This window comes from Stegodyphus dumicola, chromosome 1 (assembly GCF_044657685.1).
Source record: "Stegodyphus dumicola isolate Sdum_Otavi_A_Nest chromosome 1, ASM4465768v1".
NCBI classification, from domain to species: Eukaryota; Metazoa; Arthropoda; class Arachnida; order Araneae; family Eresidae; genus Stegodyphus; species Stegodyphus dumicola.
In genome coordinates this window covers 77,301,765-77,326,519 of record NC_140768.1, presented here as the reverse complement: position 1 = coordinate 77,326,519, position 24,755 = coordinate 77,301,765, and the positions used below count along the sequence as shown (strand labels likewise).

The 24,755-nt window shown below is 33.6% G+C and overlaps 1 protein-coding gene across 1 annotated transcript in view; it reads left to right on the top strand.

The window, feature by feature from the left end:
* Positions 1-5,430: 5,430 nt before the first annotated feature.
* The window catches only part of LOC118199587 (cytochrome P450 18a1-like), a 37,634-nt gene continuing 18,309 nt past the window's right edge, over positions 5,431-24,755 (top strand). Inside the window, exons 1-4 of the mRNA XM_035371481.2 lie at positions 5,431-5,786; positions 9,738-9,865; positions 20,013-20,119; positions 22,366-22,667. Coding sequence (XP_035227372.1) covers positions 5,593-5,786; positions 9,738-9,865; positions 20,013-20,119; positions 22,366-22,667 — 731 coding nt within the window. The 5' untranslated portion in view covers positions 5,431-5,592. The remainder of the gene's footprint in view (positions 5,787-9,737; positions 9,866-20,012; positions 20,120-22,365; positions 22,668-24,755) is intronic.

Genomic DNA, 24,755 nt, shown 5'->3' with positions numbered 1-24,755 from the left:
TATGGCTTAGCCTCTCAATTTGATCAAACGGTGTACAAGCAATGAAGATGTAGACTTTAGTGGAACAGATAACTTGGATCGCCATGACAGTAAATTTACTGAGTTTTTAGCATAATTTATTGATATGGACGAGGAATTAGTTAGCAAAATAAAAATTTTAATTTTGCCTTTCGTTATTTTTTTTTTTTTTTTGGGAGTCTGACATAAAAATGAAGATGTATTTATACGTTAATTATTTCGAAATAATTAGTTAGAGTTATTCTGATGAATTATTTACCATTCTTTAAGGACAGACCGTCAATGCGCACAGTAACTATTCCTTTTCTAAAAGTAACCTATGATCAGCCTTGTCAAAAATTAAATAAATAAACATAGAATTAAACAAATGAATGAAATAAAATAAAACGTTGTAGGGTTCCTCACTCTTTATGTCTAAATGAACATCGAGGAAACTAGTGAAGTGTTTAGCGAGTTATCGCTGAGTTCAAATAACTAAAGATATAGTCTCAAGAAGGGTTAAACTAACCTTTATTTCACTCAAATAAGAATAACAGTTGGCCCCTTTCTCGGGCTTACTATAAAGCCTCCAATAGGGCTTACTCACAGTAAGAAATAAACTTTAACTAACTAAAGGGCCGAAGCTAAACACAAGTATCTAACGTAGTTGCCCTTAATTTAAACTAGCCGGAGAATAACAAAAGGCACGTAACATACGGCCGAGCGTTACAGTTTTAGGCCCGAATGCAAACACGCGTTACTTAAGATTCCTAGTTCTCTCTATCGACGTAAGTTGAACCTTCCTTTAATACTTCTTCTCACTCATTCAACGCGATTCTAAAACTCATTCTGGTGGGAAGTTGTAAGTGGAAATAAGAACTGATAGGAAAGGGACTTTAAAATTAGAATAAGTGTTATAAAATTAAAATATTCCTTATAAGGTAGTGGCATTTTCTGAATAAATTTTACATAATTTTGCTGAATAATACTCGAATACACCGAGTAGTTTTCAGTTACAAACAGCTGCGTTTGCTGACGAACCCTCGGATCCAAAACATTAATCTCCAACGCCAAATAAATGCCCTTCTGGGTAATGAGATTCAGTTCGGTAGCAACAAAGTGTTTAAGAATGTTTTTCTGTGTTTTTTTATGCTCGCATAAGATATGGAAGTCCGGGAAAATTTCATAGCCTGTTGTGCATTGTGATACTAGAAATCAAGCAATTTTAATTTCGAATGATTTAATAAAAAAATTAGAGTGAAAGATGCAATGACTTGAGTTACGTATTTAAGATCGTTTATTACTGCAATTTTAATGACGAAGGAAAAAAAGTTATGCCAAATGCTCGTTTTATTAGATGGTACTCCAAATGATGTAAATAATTATATATTAATATACTGCACCATTAAGAATCTAAATTGCAGATGAACTAAATTATTATTGTAATTTAAATGCTTTGATGCAGATTAAATAAACTAGCAGACTGAAATTTTTATCATCAATAAAACTCGTGTTTAAAATATTTCCTTATTTTAATTTAATCTATAAAATCAGGGTACTGCCTTATTATAATGGCCATTACACAGTCAGCAAAAATACTGGGAAACTTAATTACCCAGTCTATAAGGTACAAATTTCAAATGTCTTCAATGGCTTATGTGGTGGCCGCTACAACACAGAAGTTACACAGTTAGGACAAAAAAATCAATCGCTAATAATTTCCATTATCAAAATCACTCCTTTTCTGATGAAAGCTATTCATGGTGAGTTGTTTCAAGAAGTAGCGTCATGAATGCTGATTTACACCACCTTCCAAAATATTACTTAATGTTACTAACTCATTGGATTGTTCCTTCTTTACATCTTTATTAGAAGGATGACTTGCAACAATAGAGGAGAATTTTACAAATTTGAAATTAAACTGTCTTCTTTTGCATAAATACTTTTATAAATTTCTACACATTGCATTTTTGGAATGATTTTTCGAAAATATCATCTTTAATAGCCGTAATTAATACTTCCTACTCTCCGGAAAACACCAAGATGCTCCTTGAAGAATGGGAACTCTTACTCCAAGAACTGTTAAATAATCTAGTACTGAGTATTGACATGTGGAGCAACACAATCTTTGCAGTTAGGGGAGATCACATCAATCAATAAGGTTATTTGGTTTCTTTTTTCTCTTGGATAAACAGTTTTTTTGCACCATCGCCATTCGTTAATAAAGTCTTTTTCTATTCGTTCCGTACTATATGCATCTTATTTATTTTTTCTAGAAAACTTTCCTTATCCTTTAAGTACTATAAGTATCATCCTTTAAGTACTATTAGTATATATTGTGCTTTTGTAGTACGAATTTCTTGTCTCCCATTTGATTTTTTGCTGAATTACTGCCAAATAAGAAACGACACTTAGGTTTTGCACACTAGTGCATGTGCAGTGGGACTAGGTATAGGATAAATATTTATTATTGTGTTCTTGAAGAAATAAAAGACGATTTATGACTTTTCTACATTTTTTATATAACAACATAGTTTGAGTTTCATATGGTGAAAAAAATAATTTTAATTAAACTCCGTTGCCATTGCATTGGTAAATAAATGTACTGAATGTTGACTGAAGTAATCACATTTACATTTAATTTTGGAAAAAAGCATTTCTAGGAAAAAAAAAAAAAAAATGTTTTCATTTTACCTTACTCGTTTTTTCAAGAATGCCGCAATGATATAATTTTGAGCTACGGATAGTTTCATTATTAAATAAATGGTTTTAAGTTAGTGGAAGATCGTTCAACTTTTCGTATGGGTCGTTGTGCCAAAAGTTGTACAAATTTAAGCCGATCGCGTTACGACAGCGTTTTTCAATCTATGGTCAGTTTTTCAATCGGAGTCTGCTATTGTGGTCTTCCTAGATTTAAAAAAAAGACAAAAATTAAAAATAAAATTTACTGATTGAAACGTTCTACTGAAAGTGGCAAACTGTCTTTAAATGAAAGAGAACAGCTAATTGAGCCCTCGAATGACACCATACTTAAAATGTAATTTCAAATAGAACGTGTGGTCAGTATTAAGATATCATTACCAGTGAAAACAGAATATGGTGGTCTGTACAATTGTGCTCTAAAAATTATACTTCAGTTTGTGTCTACATATCTGTGTGAGAAGGTGTTTTCATCACTTACTCAAATAAAAGCAAAATACCGAATTTGATGTACATGTAATGCATGACGTATATGCCTATCCCAGATTTAAACTTAATATATCCACCATAGGAAAGCTGTACAAAAATTGATTCGTTCATCCCTCCCATTAATTAATGTGAGTACCAATAAAATTGCTTTCGAATGAGACAAATATAAGGTGGACCGTAGAACATTATAATTTATAAAAGTGGTTCCTACTTGAAAAAGGTTTGATATATGCTGCGTTCCTAGATGCGACCAGAAAGAGGGAGGGTTTAAGGCAGCGATTCTCAACCGGTGTTACGCAAGAGAAAAACAAGTGGTACGCAAAAGAGACAAAGTATTTTAAACTATTTAATTGAAAAACTAAGAACCCCAACACCCTTTTAAATTTTTTCTCTAACACTTGTAAATTTATGCGATCATAGACTTTAGCAAAATAATCCGTTTTATTTTCAACCATATTCGTTTAGCCATAGATATAACAAAATTTGTCAAAAAGGATGTTTTTAAAAGGAATAATAGAAATGGATGCTGTATTTAATAAGAATTAAAAATAAGTTCCTATAAAATGATAACAGTATCTCATTAATTCTTTTAGAGTTAATAGATTTTATTAGCGTGTCTACACTTTACGTCGCCACCATTTCCGTGCTCATATAGCTGTATTTTCAATTAGAATAATTTTTTTAAGTCGATTTGCAGTCTATAACAGCAGATATTTTGTCATCTTGTTGCTTTGTATTCCTTACTTTTGTACGCGATTTAAGAATATCGTCGTTTCTTTTTGAAGAACTCGTGATATATTGTGCATTTAAATATTTGTGAAAAAAAAATAAAACAGTCATTTTCAAAATAGAAAAATGGCTAGTATTGACTAAGCGGAAAAGTTGCGATTTACAGGTGATGGATCCAGTACAATACTAAGAATATTGAAAAGAAAACTTGTTTACAGAAAATATAATGAAAGTTATTTATTATTTCGGTGTACTTGGAATGGAGATGAAATGGATCATCAACTTCAATGTGTTGTTTGCGGGGAACTATTATCTAGTCAAAGTATGAAAACATCGCTTCTTAAAATCTTAAATTTAAGCACTCCGATTTAAAGGATAAATCTGAAAAATATTTTAAGAGAGAGTTCAAAAATAATAACCAAGTAATGAAAGGTTTTTATTACTTCAAGTGAAAAAGCTTTAGAAGCTAGTTACCTAGTAAGCCTAAGAATTTCCAAGACTAAAGCGAGCTCACACCACTGGAAAATATCTTATATTGCCAGCAACTAAAGATATCGTTTTAACATTATTCAACGAAAAAACGACTAATGAACTTAGTAATATTCCGTTATCAAATGATACAGTAAGTCGACAAATTCATGAAGTGGCAAATTCCATAAAAGAGACACTTATTTCAAATAATAAAACGTAATGAGTATTTTGCATTGCAGTTGGATGAAAGTACTGAAATAACGAACTTTGTTCAATTATTAGTTTACAGACGTTCCGAAGAAGATAAACGAATTGCCGAAGAGAATTTATTTTGTTAATCTCTTCATGGTAAAGTGAATTTCTTTATGAAATTTTCAAAGTAATTGACAATTTTATGTCTGAGGATGATATTCCTTAGAATAAGTACATTGCCGTATACAGTGACCGAGCTCAGGCTTTAACAGGAAAACATTCCGGTGTTATTTCCAAATAAAGAAAGTCGTTTCTGAAACTGAATTTACTCACTGCTTCTTTCATCCTTAAGCTTTAGTAGCCAAAACAATCCCCAAAAACTTGAAAATCGTTCTGAATCAAGCTGTGAAAATTGTTAATTTTATTAAATGCCGAGTTTTAAATTCAAGAATATTTACGATTTTATGCCAAGAGATAGGCAATCATCATGAAACGCTTCTGTTATATTCCGAATTCAAAACTTTGCCAATTTTAATTTAATTATTTTTTATGAGTGCATTTTCAATTAAATAGCTAAGAGTTTGTGCAAATGGCAATATATATATATTTTTTAAATCTTTCTATCGAGAAATTGAAAAATAATCATTGTAAAATGTAGAGGCAGTACTAAAGTTTATCAGTTTTTATTTAGGTGGTACGCGTTAGTCAAAAGGTTGAAAACAGCCAAGGTCGAGAATAGCTGCTTTTTAAGAAATGACCTACCGCTAATGCCACAGAGCATGCGTAGTAGTCTTCTCTTCTAAAATGCGCTAACCCTTAAATTTATCTTTTTTCCTTTGGTTTGTTTTCAAAATGCGTGCTGCATGATTGATAAGACATGTTTTCTTATTCTTTCCTGCTTTTGTTGTGCAAAGTGGATAACTAGTTGAATCATGACCTTCAGACACAGAGTATTTGCCGAATAATTGCATATCGATAAAAAGAAACACAAACGACCTTATTTCATTCCGGAAAATGGAAACGGCAGCATTAATTTTCATCACTGCTCTGATTGCATTTGTGGCATTATTTTTGTCATGGAAAAAAAAGGGACAAAATCTTCCGCCTGGACCAATAGGATTGCCATTTGTTGGATATATTCCATTCCTAACAAACAAACCCTATGTTAAGTTACAAGAGCTTGCGAAAATATACGGGCCTGTTTACAGGTAAATTCAAAATTTTTTTTCAATTCATTATACGAGTAGTTTTCATTGCATTTTCATGGGATGCTAATAAAATAAGCAAATAAAAATATTTTTGTGTATGTATCCGTAGCTAAGGGTTGTGTAACTTTTTTACGACACTGTTTTATGATTCGGAGTTAGAGTAAAGCATGGTAATTAAGATTATACGGTATTTTCTCCTTCCTTCCATGCTGGAAGGAAGGAGAACTGAGGAACCTTACCACTGAGGCCTACGTGGGGTAACGGTAGCACACTCGTTTTGTATTCGAGAGGTTCAGGTTCGAGCCCCGGCGAGAGTATTGCTCATTTTTATATGTCTGCTGCTTCAAAAAAAAAAAAAAAAAAAAAAAAAAAAAAAAAAAAAACGCCTAATGTCTCTGCAAATTTATTCGACTCTGGTCTTGAAATCTCTGAATCTCAGTGAATATCTTTATTTGAAAAACTATTACCCCTCGTCACGTCCTCCTCCTGTGTTAATAACGAAAGTGCTTCCGTTGCGGTGCTAATCAAGTTAATATTTTCAATCTCGATACTCAGCCGTATGTGCATTTAGCCATCGTTGTCGTGAAATGCGGGCATTTAGATCAGGGATTTTCCAGCATGATATTCATGATTGCATACAGCCCTCAGTGATATATTCCTACTAAACATATCTCCACTTTGTTTCCATAAGCCCAAAACTCGTGTCTTTTACAGAGCGAATTTGTGTGTGTTTTTCCGGCTTCGCATTCAAATCCTGGCGAACGGGATGGATGTATGACTGATTTCGTGATTTTTCTCATGCTGTAACGTAAGTACGAGCCAGTTTCCCTTAAAAACGCCTTGGCGTAGTATGTCTTCCCAAACGACTACAGCTTTCATATGTTTTGCCGTAATCCAGCTCACCCAATCCAGTCTTTTTTCATATCTAGTGCTTAGAAATAAAAAAGCTCACGAGAATCGAGGCTTTTTAACATGCTGCGTCAACAAGCTCTGAAAGGCTTCCTCCAGTCACTTTCAGGATCTGAAGAAATACTGACAACAGTATACTTACTCTAGATTGCAATAACTGTTAGGTAACCCTTTGAGTACTGAATTATTTAAAGATGGGACGGATTTAATTTGAAGATGGGCTCATGGGACGGATTTAATTTGTCGCTATATGGATTTGTCGCTATATGTAAAAGTAATACATTTTATTTGGAATATTCTTATACTGGTAACATAAATGTATTTTTGAAACAGCATTTTAGTTACAATGCTGATTACGGTGGACGAGTCAGACATGTCCACCATCACATTCGCCCAAGTAAGCTGATGACAAGTCTCGCTCGTCAAATGTACCCAAAGGGTTAATAGAAAGAAGAGAAGCGCTCCAAAGTAAAACATATAGATAGGCAAAACAACAATCTTGGGTGTGACGTGAATTTTAACAAGACTTTTCGATTCTGAGAAGGAAAATTTGCAAATCCTTCTTCATCAGGAGCAAAGAAATTCTGCTGAATTTCTTTGCTCCTGATTCAGAGCAGTGATCAGTGAATAAGCAGTGATCAGAGCAGTGAATTTCTTTCCGTTCAAACATTAGAAAGGCATCTTTTGAAGCATAAATATCTTTAAATTAATAGTACATTGCACATTTAAAGATTAAAAATGTCTTCTATCAGAAAACGAAATGTGAGATGTCACTTCTGTCTGGTCAAAAATAAAAAATAGTTTTCCTTAAATCGTGATGAACAGTTTCATCCATTTAAAGCTATCAGATTTCAATATTTTGTTACTCCAAGCAAAGTTGTCACATTTAGTGTCCATTCATGTGATACGGCATGTCCCAAGATAAACCGAACCGTAAGCAAGTAAAGTCTTCAGTTTATACTTTGTTTTATCGCCCGATATTAGACCAAATCAAGACCTTTTTCTTATCAATAATTGGACAAAAACGGCATATCATTTTTGAGTGTCCAATAATTTTACTTTCTTTAAAATACAATTTTACAAACTTCTGTGTCCGTAAAAAATGGAGCTAACCTGATGTTTGCGACTATGTCATTCAATCGACATGAAATAGTTCTTTTTCAAAATTAACACACAATGGTGATTGGTACATTTATCCAGATAATCATTCAAAGTTTAAGTAATCAAACTCATCATAACTAGAATGATTAATTAACCTCGAAATACTTCGAAGTATTAAGCATCCGATATCAAAAGTCACTGCGGGTTTCATTGATACTCCCAACGTATCCACGATGAACCCGAAATCCCTCCATGAGATTTATGGATGCCAGTGAAGCATGTGATGCTGGAGTGAGCCAGACTAAAAGCTGCGTTGTGTTGAGCTATAGTCCGAGATATTGTTCGGGAGCCAGAATAAAGTTTAACTTATTTCGGTAGCATGAACTAGTGTTTGGTAATGTCTCTGTGTCTAGAAAAGCTACAGAGTCTCGTGAAGGTTTGACAAACCTTTTTATTGAATCAGAACCTTGAATATAAATGACATTTCTCGTGTCCACATATACAGTTAACTACTTGTGGCGATGTAACTTATATTAAAATCAAATTTCAAATTAAAATTAAGACTAGCCAAAGCGTACAGAAAAGCTTTAACGCGAAGTTGGCTCAGTTTTCTCACCGTCTTTGCAATTTAACTGTCGGCAGCTATAAAACAAAACTGAATAATACAATCTTATCTAAGCTAGCGAAACTAGTAACGTGGCTTCGAGAGGCAGAAACACGCTCTGTTTAAAATTTTAAATACTAAGTTGCATTCTGACGAGGAAATGAAATGGAGAAGTGGCAGTAAAGATACAAAACATGAAATAATTGCTAGCGAAAAATAATTGCAACTTTACAACTAGTAAGATTAATAAAATTACATATAATTCAGAAAATCGCGCGAGGTGCTTTACGACGGATTGCCTTCAAGTCTTAACTACAAAATTATTTTTTTATCTGCTTACTGAATTTTATACAACTTCTCTGCGTTAAAAAAGTTAAAGAAATATAAGACAGGCTTTCCATAATAGAAATATAAGACAGGCTAAAGAAATATAAGACAGGCTTTATATAAGACAGGCTTTCCAGCATCGCTTTCCTGGGATCTTGTGTTAGTGTAGCCATATTACAGCTAATGCTAAAAATATTGCCTAAGAAATTGGATCCAGAGAAGATGCATGGTGGCGCATATTGGACGCAATCGGCCGCAACATTGCACGTAAAATTTCCTCTGTGCATCCTAGCTTTCTGAAATATTTTTGCTATCTTGACGCCTAGGTCTTCTACAGTTCTCTAATTGTCCTTATAATTTCTCTCGCTCATGGTATTCTTAGATGTAGAAAGTTATGGGCTGAAAAAGTCCAAGCTCTGAAAAAAAATCAGAAGATCTGTGTAGCCACAGTTCCTTTAGAATATCCTTACCACTTCTGTAATTAAGTAAGGCCACCAGGGGCAGAGCGGTTAAGTCCCTGAGCGCTGATAGTTCGGTTCGCGATTCAAAATCCCGGCGAACAGGCTGCTTGTATGAGCGTGTTCGCGTTTTTTCCCATGAGGAACGTATACGAGCCAGTTCCCTTAGAAAGTCCTCCACGAAGGTATTCCTCCACTTAGGCAGATAGCCTTCAAGTGTCGTAATTAAATAAGCCTAATCAAACCATCTATTATTAAGTAAGCGTTCGAAAGGACTCGTTGAGAATGAAACATCATTCACTTTCTATACATTGTGCAAATAATTCAGTTCTGTAGACAAACTTTCCTGACTCCATGAATAGATACGTCAAGTGAAATCCAAACAACCCTTTTGTTTCGGATGATGCAATAGCTGAATTCTATATAGCCAAGATTGTTGACTTTATTGTTAGAGCAAATTCATCTACGCGGTTAAACTACTTCTTTTTAATTTAAATTCAGTAAAATATGATTTCAGAGAAAATATATATATTAATTTTTCCTTCTTTCCAGAATTCAGATGGGTAGTAAACCTGTGGTGGTCCTGTGCGATTTTCAGACAATAAAGAATGCTTTTGCAAATGATGATTTCATGGGAAGACCTCCTGACTTCTTTAATGATCTCAGTGAAGATACCTTACGTAAATATTCAGAATAATTTCATATAGATTTTATATTATATGGAACAAATATTTTAGCATTATTTCACTAAAACTTTCTTAACTCTATGTAAATTATTGTTGTAATTGCTGTAGCATTACTATAGCAATGAATTTTGTTACATAATAGTTAAATCTATTGTCACGTTCACCTCCCTTAGAAGACAATCTCTGAAAGTGAGCAGTATTTCAAAGAATATAAAGTAAACATCGTTAGTGAATATCGCTTTACTCTAATATAACTGCTTGCATGAAGATTAGACTCATTTGTCAGAAGTCACTGTCCTCTACGACCGTGATCACCTGTCCGTATTCAGTAAAAGAGGTTCTTAATGCCTATACATGGTCCGAATAAAAAAAAGTAACATTCTAAATTCCTACGAATTTGCCGAATAATATGGCACAAAGGCTCTTAACCTGACACCACCTGCTTAATTTACTTATTGGCCAGAACAGGTTTGTAATTAGTTCTATATCTAATGGCTGTGTCCCTGGGGTTGCACCCCGTATGTATCCAAATTCATTCTGTATAAATATTAGCTGTTACTTTTGTGTGTTTAAACTTAAGAAACTCTTTCATAATATGCTCAGCAACGTATCAAACTTGTAGAGTCATTAGGTTAATTGGAAGCAGAAAAGATGAAAAATATGCAACCGCCTTCGCCGGGAATCGAACCACGGACACCTGGAATACCGGCCCAGCGTGCTACCGTTACACCACGAAGGCACGCTAGGGAAGTTGGAGAAATACCTTATACACTTTAAAAAAAAGACACACATAAAGCATCCTTAACAAAGAAAAGGAGCATATAAAATGTTTAAGTGTAGTCGACCGTCATTTGTAGCCGAACTTTACCATATCAAATCATCGCTCAGTGAGAAAACGCTGCGGTATTTAGATTTCTTTCCTTTTCCTTGGGGGCGTGGGGGGAGGGAATCATTATCACAATGGCGTAACATTAATTGCGTGTGTTTGAAGCAGTCTCCTGCCCATTTATGCAACGATGCGCAGAAGACTGTCTCAAACCATTTCACTCTAAAGAAAGATGGAACTTTATTATTTAAACTAATTTGGAGAAAAAGTGTAAAAGAATAATGAATTCAAAATGCTAAAGAAGCATTTCTTTTCTTTAGGATTTCATTACTTTATTTATGTAGTAAAGTAAGCGTAAACGTTAAGGAAATTAATACTGCTTACATAAAAATTGAATTGTATTAATCTTAATATATATATATATTCTTCTATATAACGCATAAAATTTTATTCATGCGATACAACGCAAGAGCTTGATTCTGAAGCTCCAAGAAAGGGATCAAGAATGGAGATTCCATATAATGAGCAAGCAGACTTCTTAAGTCTCATCTATTAATGCTCTTTCTGAATCGTGAGGCAATCTTTATTCAGTTCGTCAGTTGATTCACATACAAAGTTCAATCTTCACTATCATTTTCATCATTTTTCCTCTAGCATCTATTCCGATTTTGAAAACTACATGATATAATCAAAAAAATATTCCTTCGAAAATTTCAAAATAAAGAACGCAAAATAAAAAAAAGGAATAAAACAACTTTAATACAATAGCACCTGTCTCTGATGAAGGTTTCTTCCACAACACGTTGGAAGGGAAAAAGAAACTTTTATTTACGTTTCACAAGCATGTACTCGTTGACAAAATTAAGAGAATTATGTTTATTTTTACAAAAAGTATTAAAAAAAGGTACTAATTACGCAAATATTCAGAATTGAGCACGTAATCGTTTACTTGCGTGTACCCTTACGTGTCTGTCTACGTGCACTGAATAAATTTTATAAAGTCTTAGGTAAAATGAGTAGCCACGAAAGCATGGATGGTGGAATGAGATGAAGAATTGGCACTGGAGGCTGGCCAGTCACAAACGCAGGTGGCTACAAAATGCTCAGTGTTGTCTGCAATTTATGGGCACTGGATCCATATCGAGAAGGCCTGGACAAGGCCAGCTAAGATCTACAGCGACGAATGAGAATCGTTATTTGGCACTCTCAGCGTAGCGGCACAGGACTGTTACTGCTTCACAGCTCTTAGGTTAGCTGTATTCTGCCACTGAAACCCGAATATCACGGTATGCAGTTACCGAAGGTTTCAGGAGACAGGGCTGTATGCCAGCAGGCCCTGCTGTTTGCGGTCCGCTCACTGAAGCACACAAGCGAGCGCATTTAGTATGGTGCAGACAGCATGCGCCTTGAACCAAACTACAGTGAAACACCACGCTTTTTACAACACAGTCGAGATTCAACCTGGACACTGATTCTTGGCATACCTGTGTGTGGAGAAAGCCTTGAACACTATACCATCCTTCTCTCATGAGGGAAAATGATCATTACGGGGGTAGAGGCGTAATGGCTTGAGCAGGTATTATGTTGGACGGCCGCACACCTCTGCACGTGTTTGACAAAGGCTCCCTGATTGCTATGAGGTGCAGCTAGGAGATCGTAGAGCCCTATGTTTGACGTTTTAGGGGTGCGGTTGATCCTGGTTCCTGTTGATGGACGACAACGCTCATCCACACAGAGCTCAACTGGTCGACGACGACCTGGAAAGTGACAGTATTCCTCGCATGAATTGACAAGCCAAATCCCTTGACTTTAAACCTATAAAGCATGTCTGGAGAGCTTTGGGAAGGGCAATTTGATCTCTCCACCCTCCTTCGAGAACCATCACTTCCCGAGATCCATCCCCCTCGAAAAACCTCCGAGTACCAGTGAAAACTGCAGTACTGCAGGAAAGCATCGGCTGCCACAGAGACTCCTCAACTGCCTCTTATCCAGTATACCGTCACGTTGTGCGACCTGTCTGTCTGCGAGACCATACACCATAGTAGACTTATTTTCAATTCGATATCACAACATGGATTTTGGGTAAAAATCTGTCCATTAGTGTTTTCAGAAAATCTACATAATATGTAAGTTCTCTTGATTTTGTACACGAGTGTATATCAAGTGCATTAGGTGAGGAAATATTAGTTACTATTAGAACACAAACGTTCTGCCGGCAAACGCAAATATACGGCACCCATTTCATAAGTGAATTTCTATGCACAGTTGCAAAATGTTTAATGCCCTGAGCTAGTCATTCAGATCAGCTGCATCATTTTTCCAGAAGAAAGCAAGAGGTGTATTTCCAAGAAATTTCTGCGCGAATGCTCGAAGTTTAATAAAACAGTGATTGGTGTCGCAGGTTCCAGTACCTGAATCTCCACCGGTAACAATTTTTTATTAAGTACGAAAATAATTATTAAGACAAAAATATGTAACAATATGACCCTCTCCACTCGGGCTTCTCCTCAGTTTTATTTACTTCTTTTTCGTGTGCAGATCGAGTACATAAAGACCTTCGAACACTGTTAGTTCCACCTACATTCAAAACGTTATAAACAATCAGTCGCATGCACATTTTGTTTAATTTTACCTCGTACATAACGTGAATACGAACCAGTTTCCCTTAGCCATACCCCGTTGGATAGGTAATCTTTCAGTGCTTTGCCATACCTAATAAATCTAATCCATTCCCTCTTTCCTTTAGTGTTAGAAATCTACATGACCCTCTTGCGCTTACGCGATCACTTCTTTGTAGTTGCTGAGAATCTGTCTGACATAAATCAGTTAACTATAGACGTAGATAAAGTACATAATAATATCATCCATTTCTTGAACATATTTTAAAACTATGCTCAAAGGTGTTTTTTTAACTGAATGGGCTTACACATTAACTGAAGTGGGCATAGTTACATGCGCAAATGAGTACTGTTACGTCGGTTAAGGAAAAAAACATAAATAAAGCACGTATTTCTAATTCCCAAACAATTTATGTAAAAGATATGAAATAAATACATACCTGTACAATGATATGAGTGCTCAAAACAAATAGCAGTCAATGACACTGGTAAGCCACCTTCGGAAAATTATGAAGCCGAATTCCCTTGACTTTGCTATTTAACAAGTAATCTTTATTTACTTATACTCAGCAGTCATTCAATTCCATTCTTCTCAATGTTATCATCAGAATAAAGTCTAAAAAAAGCTCAATAAAATTTTCTGCTGCAAAATTATATTCTGTTGCAGCTTTAGCCCTAAATTTGTCTTGAATCCATAGAAACTTGTTTATACTTTCTTGTTTAACATATTTTTCAAACCAGTTAACAACTGACAGATGATTTTCGAAAACAGTTGCTTGTAAATATCCATTACAGTCATGCCTACCATAGCATCAATACATTCGATGGCCAGATTCTGAACTGGTAATACAGCACCCGCCGCTTATTAAACTCGCTGGTTAATAAAACCAATCACTTATTACATTCAAATTTCCCAAGAATCAAAACAAATATATTCTAATCAGTAGATAAACCGCCATTTAATAAACTCATCTCCGCTGCTTATGAAACTCAAATTGGCAAAACATTTGTTCTTCAGTGACGTGATAGCCTATATTTGTACATATTTTTACATATAAAACATATAAAAGAAAAAAAGGGCTTAAGTCAGTTTCAGCCCTTTAGCGTATTATGGACCGTAATTTATTTATCGTTCATTTATGAAGTGTTTTAATAAAAATGGATTTCACCGAAGGTTTTCTACCTTTTAGTCTCTACCTGTGAGACACTGTTTTCAGAAGTCCTTAATTTCCTTAGCTTAAGGTTAACAAAAAGAATCCGGAGAAATGCGCTGAGCTTTTTATTTAGCTATTAAGAATTTAGTTTCAGTGTATGAATATAAAAAAACTGCTTTTATTTAAGTTTTGGCATTTACCAACATTCTCTATATCTTTTGCTGTTTAATTTATAAAACACGTTAGAAAATAATCTAAATAGATGTGTGTACGTACTTTTCAAGTTGGGGAAAGAAAGAGGGAAATGATTTAGCAATCGTGAAAGGAGTGCATCGGTCGAAAACGCTTGAGAACCACTGCTCTAGAGGCATGGTAAAAGAGTAAGTGTTTCTTTTCGAATGGTAGAAAAAAAAAAAATGTAACTTCTGCATTCCATCTCTTAAGGTTTTCACATCCAGAATCTTGCCTTTGATATATATACACATTATGTTCACTAAGAGTTCCAAAAAATGTTCATGAAATGCTTCCTATCGTTATCGAATATTAACAATCTTTGAGTGTAAATTATAGGCTGAAGAAAATGCAAAGAAAGCATTGGTCATTGTCTGTAAATCATAATTGGTAGATCAAATTAACAGACAAAATGAAATATTTCTGATAGCCAGAAACCAGTGAGTTTTAAAATTGAATAAACTACTGGAAGAACGATTTTTGTTTTAATTTGCTGTAAACTTAACTTGTAATATGTGGAAAATGCAATAAGCGAAAAGATTTAAAGATGGATGCAAAGGATATTTTGTTAAAAGATCTTGGTAAATTCAGGCAGAGAAATTCTGCATTTGAAGTGAGAATTTCCTAACAGCACTGTGCGATTTACTTAAACAAAGAATTATAATTGACGAGGAACTAATAAAAAAATAAAAAGGTTTCATGGAACTGCAAAAAAAAAAAAAAAGACGGAAAACTGAGACACGTAGAAATTTCTCTTCTAGAATGGTTTCAAGCTATGAAATTAAACAGTTTTCTTATACATGGAGCTCTTTACTCTCTAAAAGCCGTAAAATGCTTAAAATTCTAGGAGCGAATTTTGGGTCAACTCACAAATGGCTGTTGAAACTGCCCTTTTCATGCTGAGAAACTAAAACATTGTTCCTATTCCTAGAACTCTTTTCTCTATAAAAGCTGCGTAATTCTCCAAAGTGCTAGGAACGATATTTATAATAACTGGCAGATGACACAGTAGTTAGAAAGAGAGAAATCCAACATTGTTCAGAAGAAAATGCATGTGAGAAGGAAGCTTAAACTGAGTTGTAGGGACTCATATTTATTTGAATAACCAGTTAAGTTTATCCTTTCTTTCCTATAAGCCTTCATTCCCCTAATTGTCAATGCCAGAATATTTAAATTTGATAGCCCTCGTGAAGGAATACAAATTCTACCAATAGAGGAAAAGGTTTAAATACTGAGTTCTGGAAGGGAAAATTAGATAGTGTGTGTTGAAGCACTCTACGTTTGTAGTGTGAGGTTCTAGTCTCGCATTTATTACTGGTTGAAGTAGCGTAACAGCTATTACTTTGCTGCCACTAGACTTCGACGCGGTTTTAGAGAACAGGATTATCTGAGCCTGGGGGAAAAAATTCTACTGTTTTGTTAATATCTTTGAATTTTAAGTTTAGTTCTTGTTAGTTGAGTTACTATCCGAGCGAGGCGTAGTTTGTTGGCGTCAAGTCGACGCATTGTGAATTTTAAAGAGTTTTAATAAAGGGTTCTTTTAACCCTTCTCCTGTCTGGTTCCTTTAGCTGTCACTCCAAAAGCTTAACAAGTAGATATTACACCAGAAAAGACGTTTTACATGGGTTGCTACAGGAATACAAGACACAAGAAAGTTTTATTACAGACAAAACCGGACTTGTGTTACAGAACATTACCAGAATGCACATTAATATTTAAAAGTGAAACAGCAGTTGGTTTAAGAAATTGAAGGAAGGAGTTATTGTGTTATTAACGCAATATGGATCCAATAATTAAGAACACGGGCAAAGCCTCCGGTGACACATGTGTATATGGAGATAGGGGTGATCCAGAGCACTACATTTTTATTGTCCTATAGCAGACAAACTAGATCTTAAAATAACGGGGATCCGTTTTTAAGTTATGGTTTAAGTTTAAGTAAACAGCAAATAAACACCTTCGAATAAAAATGCAAAAAATTATTGAGTTTTTAACAGCAAAAGGACAAGAATTATGTTCCTCCGTGTAACTTAACCCTTCTTAGTTTATCTCACAACTAGTTATAACTAGCGAAACGCACGATAGTGCAAATCGCCCACAGAACTTTGTACATAATAATTGAGTACTTATATAATCATAGAATAAATTAAAAATTCTAATTAATGTAACTGCACTACAGTATGTATATTCATAACAGTGATATGCGAAATAGAATTAATATGGTACAATTTTTATAGTATGGACTTTTGCAAACTATTTGATTACAACAAAATGAGTGCAAATGCGAACTCTGTGTAAAAATATGCTATATGTAAAAAGAATTCCTTGCAAGAAATGTAAACAGCATGGAGTTGACTGAAAGAACTGTAGAACTTCAACCCACAAGAATACTGAATCATACAAACATGTGAAAACAATCGTAATTCATGTGATTTAACAATATGCAACAAATTTGTAACTACCATGTAAAAAGTGTGGTATCACTATGTAGAAGTAACATTTATGTACCAACATGCATAATGTAACTTTTCATAGATATAAATATACAAACGAAGCATTCGGGACATGCAAACAAACCCCTAATGCACTGCTGGCAGTGGTAGTGCCCGCGGTGTAGCGTTAGCCGGGCATCTTCTGTTCGAGCTAGGCTATTCGGGAAATTTAATAGGAAGAAACAACACATGAATCACCTGTTGGTAAATAACTGGTGTCCTCCCTACTTTTACTTGTACCTGTACCTGACAAAAGCTCGGAAAGGAATCAAAAATGAAAATAATTTACCTTTGAAAAGAGTTTGAATTTATCTTTCACTGAAATCGCTTTAAAAGAATCAAGAATTTGCCTTTTATTTACCATAGCATCACCAATTCATGGATGATAAGAAGAACTTTTACTGACTTTCTTTTGAAATGAGACAAAGATGCAGCACACACTCCTCTGATCGCTTTCTGAAAAACATTACTCCTGCTTCCTGTCAGTGTCATATAAGCTTTCAAATTTCTTTACAGAAACAATGATCAGAAAAGGATAAACATAACAGAATCTTGTAAAAATGATTCATTGCAATGAAATATGTACAGTAGCAATATGCGATTTTCATAAAAATGCATAGCAAGGTATGGGATATTTTTTAATGATGAAAGATTCTATTGAAAATATAATTACACTTTTTTTCAAAGGTTTTGCTTCAGTTGTGTCAGAAATTTGTACAGCGGCGTAGTTATGTCAGAAGTTCGCAACGCAGCTAAAATTGTAGATGTTCATTGAGACAGCCGGCATTATGAGAATGACCGTTAGACGTTGCATAACACTTTGCACAACATCTAAGAAGATTCATCTCTAATTTTTTTCACATGACAGCAAATATCTTCTTTTAGCATTGCCAATATCGTCGGCCAACTTCTATACACCTGTGACTTCATGTTAAAATGTAACTATTATGGCAATAATTTTTTGTTAAAAAAATGATGTGTACATCACATGACTTCCTTGTATTGGAATATTAAATTATACGCATTTTTTCTTGCATTTCATTTAAACTTATTGGATTAAATTAAATCTACTTCGCCGACAGCGCATAAACCACAGTAGAATAAATGCATTCTTTAAAACTCACTCTAGTATTTGTTTACCATAGCGACACTCTGGCGGTAGATTCACTTAACAGTATTAATAATTATATAACAGTTAACTTATATAATAATTATTTAACGGAAACTAAGTTAATATAATCCAATAATTACATAACAGTTAACGTTATGTAATTATTGGATATAACAGTTGGATATAACAGTTAACGTTATATATTTCGTTTATATTATAACTCATAATGCACAAAATTTATATCATTTAAAGAATAGAATTATCTAATTGTTGCCACATGTTCTATTCAAATACTGTAATAAAGCTAGAATGATGTATAAAAGAAATTAAGAAAACAAAACAAGAAAGAAACAGTTTTTCACAGACGATTGAGTATTTCTCATTGAATTAATTCAGTTCTCACTTCGCAAGAAGGCAAAAATACATAAAAACTCAAAATATCTATGTTAAAAATTACGAAGTAAATCTCAAACACTTATTTCCTCGAAAAAATTACAGAAAGAATTAAACATGATTTAATTGGCAATAATAAATGAATGCGTTATCTTTATTGTTGCGAAGCTGAGTTTCTCTAGATTGGCAACAAATCCACTAGTCTCCTGTTTCAAATGTAAACATCAATGGCCGCCATTAAAAAAAGACTTAGAGGCAATTAAACAACTTTAAAATTGCTGATGATTCTAAAATTATTGCACACATATTTACTAAAGGCATAAAATCCTTAACCCGAAGATAAAAACAACATAATTCAATCATTTTTAAAGCAAAAAATGTACAATTTAGAAACATATAAGAGTAAAGAAACTGAGATTACTGAGCCGGGTAACAGAGTGGATATATATATAAATATATTTATATACGTTTGGTGAGGCCGATTGCAACCAAAATACGAGGTGCACATCTACATGTTATAGCAGTCCTATATACAAAATTTCAACGTTCTGAGGCTACTCGTTTTTGAGTTATGCGAGATACGTACGTACGCACGTACGTACATACGTTCGTACAGACGCCACGAAAACTTCTCTTCAGAATTAATTTTAAAGCAGTTTTATAATTTTTTTGAAGGAAAAGAGTATTTTATTCTGTCTTTACTTACAGATATCACGCAAAAACATCGTTAAATTGCATTCGATAGCGGTCAAAATGGATATTTTCGTTGAAATATGCTGCCTGAAACTTTTCGCGATTACAATACTTCCTTTTTACTTCGTACAAGAAAGTAAAAAAGGCCCATATCTTTCTGCGCATTTCTGTAGAACCCGCATAGTGGTGCTGTTTATATTTTTCGAGTCATTAGTTGTTTTTTTTTTTTTCCCCCACATTTCTGTCATTTTCAGATCACTCTGTATATCTATCTAACTGATGAAAATATTAAATAAATTTTTTGTATATCTTTTCATGATAATCTTATAACATAACAAGTTATGTATATTTGTATATGATATCCACATTACATCTTGTATAACACGCATACTGGAGTACATTTTAATTAATTTTATTGCAAGGAGTCTGCAATGAATTCAGCATCAGTGATCTTCAGCATATTAGATGACTCTGTATGGTTTTCTTCCATACAGAGTCATAATTAAATTTTATTTATACACTCTATCTTCTGCTGTGTAACTCAGTAGTATTTTGCTTCGTTTATAAAAATATATACATAATTTTTGTTAGATACATATTGTAATAAAATTATACATTTTAGGCACTGGAGCATTTCTGGACCTACCGTGGAAAGAACAAAGAAGATTTTGTTTGCACATGCTTCGAGATCTTGGTTTCGGTAAAACGCGCATGGAGGAACTCTTGAAAGTAAAGTTATAGTCTTCATCAATTGTATATAAATTTAATACAATTTTTCTATATACAGGATTCTGTTACTTTTAATGTTTTAATAAATTATTTAAATCCTACTATCTACAAAATGAATATGCGAGGAGAATATACCCCAAAGTTCGTTCTTTCCCATGCAACATGCTTCTAATCCATGTGAACAAGGTGCACCGCATAAGGTTTAAATCAGAAAACATAAGAGTTAACATTAAGGTGGCGTCGATTTTGATTAACAGTTACAATTTTGGTAAATTTGTCTTACTGGTTTTCTAATTTCTGATACATAACTTATTCTTACCAGAAGATGCACATCAGCCTTGTGTGAAAAAAAAACACGCACAATAAAGTATAACATAACTATAGAGCCATTATCTTGAAATATTACATAGTAAGAAGTGCTTTTATGGTTCTTTGCAACAGCCCAATTTGCAGAGAAGTTATTGGATCAATTAGCAAAGTGTATCAAAAAATGTTAGTGATTTATCTGTGAATAATCTTACTCAACCTGATATTAGTTATATTTTAAGATTTATGTACATGCTTATTACGGTATACGAAATGAGATTTGATTGTTTTCTACTAACTGTAAACCATTATCAGTTACTTCAACATTGTTAATTTCCAAAGACAAGGACTGCAGTAGTTTTCAATTTATATAATCGCAAGCCTTATTGTCTATAATTTAGTTGTGATGTAACTATCTGCTGATTTTCGCAGGCAAAATTAAATTTTGTAAGACTCGAAAATCTTCCAATTGAGTTTCAAATATAAAACAGAATTTCTGTAAGCAACCAGAGATAATAAATGATGTTTTTAATTCTCAAGTAACATCTTTTAAAGGTAGTAGTCTCACTATTTATCTTAATTAATTAATAATGCGTAAGTTTATGTATTCATTTTTCAGGAGCTTTCAGAAGGATACACTGGCACTCCTGGAAAAACTGGGTGTAAATCAATAAGATTAAATTCGCAATCTAGATATCTCTGTGGAAAATGCCTGAACGTCAGTTTCAGATGATTATACATCCTAATAATTGTACTTGTACAGAAATCCAGATTTCTATAATTTGTCTTCATAAAAATCATCTAAATATTTCCGCTGTAATTTTCAACGGTACATTCTGCGGTATGTGAAGAGTATATTGCATTTGTATTAAAGTGTACGAAAAAAAATTCTCTTCTTATATCATTAGAACACTGATTCTTTAAAATTATGCTTTAGCTTTTCACAGTAATGTAACGTATGAATATATTATTCTTTTTTTCATATTTTTCAAGTTTAATACATTTTTTCACTTTATTGCGTAGTATCGCTTTTCTTCATTTCGAATAAAATTTATTTATTAGCCCAAATGGGCGTTAGCCCAGAAGAGCTCGAACAGCATTTTGCTTCGAATCATTAAAAGAGTTGAATCACTTTTCAAATTGTTACCACTAAATATTATCGTCCTGTATTATATTTAAAGAAATTAAATAATGAAGAATCTGCATGAATGTATGTATGTTTTTCACACTGTTCTACACAAAACAACGGTACCTAGAGCCATAAAATTCTGAATAGCGTGGTCCTCCACTCGAATATCGGCACTTGGAAGCCCTAATTTTGAATTTGTTTTATTATCTATTTCATATTTTGTAAAACTTTAACGAATTTTTGATTAAAAAACCTGAACGATTTCAAAGCGTTCATTGGCAACACTGTACAGTATAAAACATTTTTATCTCCAGCGCGCGAGACTGTATATCGGAAATTCTTAAAGATCTGCTATTTTTAGCCCAAAGGGACGTCATTGAAAATGATCTTGAAACGACCCTTGAAACATTTATGTGTGTGTAAATGAAAAAAAGTCCCTCCTTTGTGCATAATATAAAATTTGAAAGCTTTTTTTTTTTTTTTTTTTTTTTTTTTGATTGTATTTTTAAATGTATCTGATCGTCTTCACATAGATTGCAGATTAGCTTTTGAAAGCGTGCGCAAGCAATATATTTTCTTTTTTAACATTATTCACTAGCGGAAAAATTAGAAATAATATTAAGTTTGCATTTTGACAGAACTTTAGTTCCTAACTAGTCGAGCAAACGGGATACTGGATTATCGTTCTAAAAAATCACAAGTGAGCACAGGAGAATGTTTAATGTTAACTAATGAGATAATGTTTGAGTTTATTTTTATACAGTAGTAAGCATATTTCAGTCCTATTAACTTTAATATTCATCTGTCTTAGGAAGAAATCTTGGAATTTCTCCAGTGTATAGAAGACTACCATGGATCTCCTGTTAAACTTGCAGAGTTGCTAACGTCTAGTACTTCAAATAACATTGCAGCCCTCATATTTGGCAGAGTACTTAAGCTTAGCGATCCGAAGAGGCAAAAATTGGACAACGAATTGAACGAAGTTGGTCGTATTGCAGGAGCGTTATTTTGGCAGATCTTCTTTCCCTGGATTGCTGCCGTTATGACATTCTTTAACCTTGGCGATAAAGGAAAACTCTCAAGAGCTTTAGCTGAAGTGAAGAAATATTGTAGGTACGTGGTTTAGACCTAAATATTGCCTTTTCTGAATATGAAACTGCAACAAATAATGTGTTTGTAAATAACAAAATTAATTTACTTCGATATATATTTCAGGATATTTTTAAGCGAGTAAAATTTTGCAAAAAAATCTAAACATCATATGATCCGCACAGAATTATAGTTAATAAAAAATTCATTGTTCTTAAGCTTGAGTAAAAGGTTCTACCTTTTTTTTAGGGCAAAATTTTTGGAGATTCGCTGAGTAAAAATGTAAACAAAAATAACAGGGCCAGTTACGTTTTTAACAACGAATGAAGTTTTATGCAAGACACGGATATTAATTGTCGTTACGTATCTTGCATGCAGTTACTGCTTCACGAAGTTTCTTTCAAAATAATAAGTGAATTTCAGTCGACCATGTAGAGAAAATAATTAACTCGTTAAATTTCTGAAATATCATCTAAATTTTGTTCATGTGGTTTCAACTTAATGCTTCTAATTTTAAAGGTAAAATTCTTTTTTCTATAGAAATCTTATTCTGTGGGGATCGTATTAAATATAGTATTTTTAGTAGAACTCTATAAGCCATAAAACTTGAGTTTTTTTTTTCTTTTCTTTCAGAATAGTGTGTATACCTTTGACTGTGAGTATAGTTAGAAATTTTAAACAAGCTATTGCTATTTTTCAAAAGCTTTATGTGCATAAAATTTATAATTATTGCCTGCAAATATTTCTGAGCAAACTTTCTTTTACATTTCATTATCACGCATCAAAATAATCCTCTGTCATTTTAATTCCTACATTTGTCGTAAAATCATTGATTCGAAATACCTGAAATTCTTCTTTAGGTGCCAATTTGTATGAAGCCTATATTAATTTAATATGTATAAATTGTGTTCTTTTTCTAAGATGGTATACTTCCTTATAGTCTCTAAATTATTCTGTCGACATATTCGCCTGCTTTATTTAGTAATTATATTTTTCTCTTTCATTTATACTCTTTGTTTTATTTTGTTTATTTTATATGGCTTTATGCGTTTGTATTCTCTCATTTTTATATATTTTTACTTATTTTGTTTTTTTCTTCACTGGATTTAGACTCTATATGGCCACTTTTCGTGTTCTCAAGAGCGTAATTTCGGTTTTTTAGTGTTAAATTAAACTCAGTTTTTTTTTTTTTTTTTTTTTTCTATACAAATAATTAGCTTCCCAATGAAATAGCTTCCATGCTGCTCCATGACTTTCTGCTATCTTTCCAGTAACTTCATGATTCCACGCTCGTAGGACTTCCGGCATTTATCAGTAAAAAAAGACCACTAAGGGCGATTTGGGGTTATCTTTATTACTGAAATTGTTACCATTTAAGAAGTTTTGTAAACTTCGAAATAAATAAAAATCTGATGGTGCAAGGATAATCCGATAGTCGGCGCTAAATGTGGGATGCGACATCAATTCCTATCCAAGCTCCCGTAATTCCGTGCTTGTTGCTAAAGCTATATGAGGCCTTGCATCGTCGTCGTGGAATACCGATTCCTTTGGCGATTTTTCAATCCTAACCTTTTCTCTTTGATTATTTTCTCCAGTTTCACACGTTATTGGTAGTAAATAACTGAGCTTATCGTTTGGCAAGCAGCTCAAAATGCATACCGCTTCTGTAATCCCACCAAACTGATAGCACGATATTTTTTCTAATGCAATTTAGCTTTCGATAGGATTTGTGGTGATTCATTATGCTTGGACCATGATATTTTTTAATTAATGTTATTGCAGTTGCTCCATTTTCCATCTCCAGTGATAATTCATTTAAAAAAAGACTGAATCGATTAGGTTTGAAGTTGGTATCGCCAAAATTGGTTCGTTGTATTAAGTGAATTTGTTTCATCGAGCTTCTTTATGAGTTTACGACATTTTCATTTGTTGTGTGTGATACGTTTAGCCTTTTTGCAAGTTTTCTCACAGTCATATAACGATTCGATTCGATTATGGCTTTAATTTTGTCATAATCAACTTCAAGAGGTCGGGCAGAACCAAGGAGGTTAGAATAGAAGGAGGGAAGGTTCAACTCAAACGGTGAAGCTTGGCGGCCATGTTACTGTTATC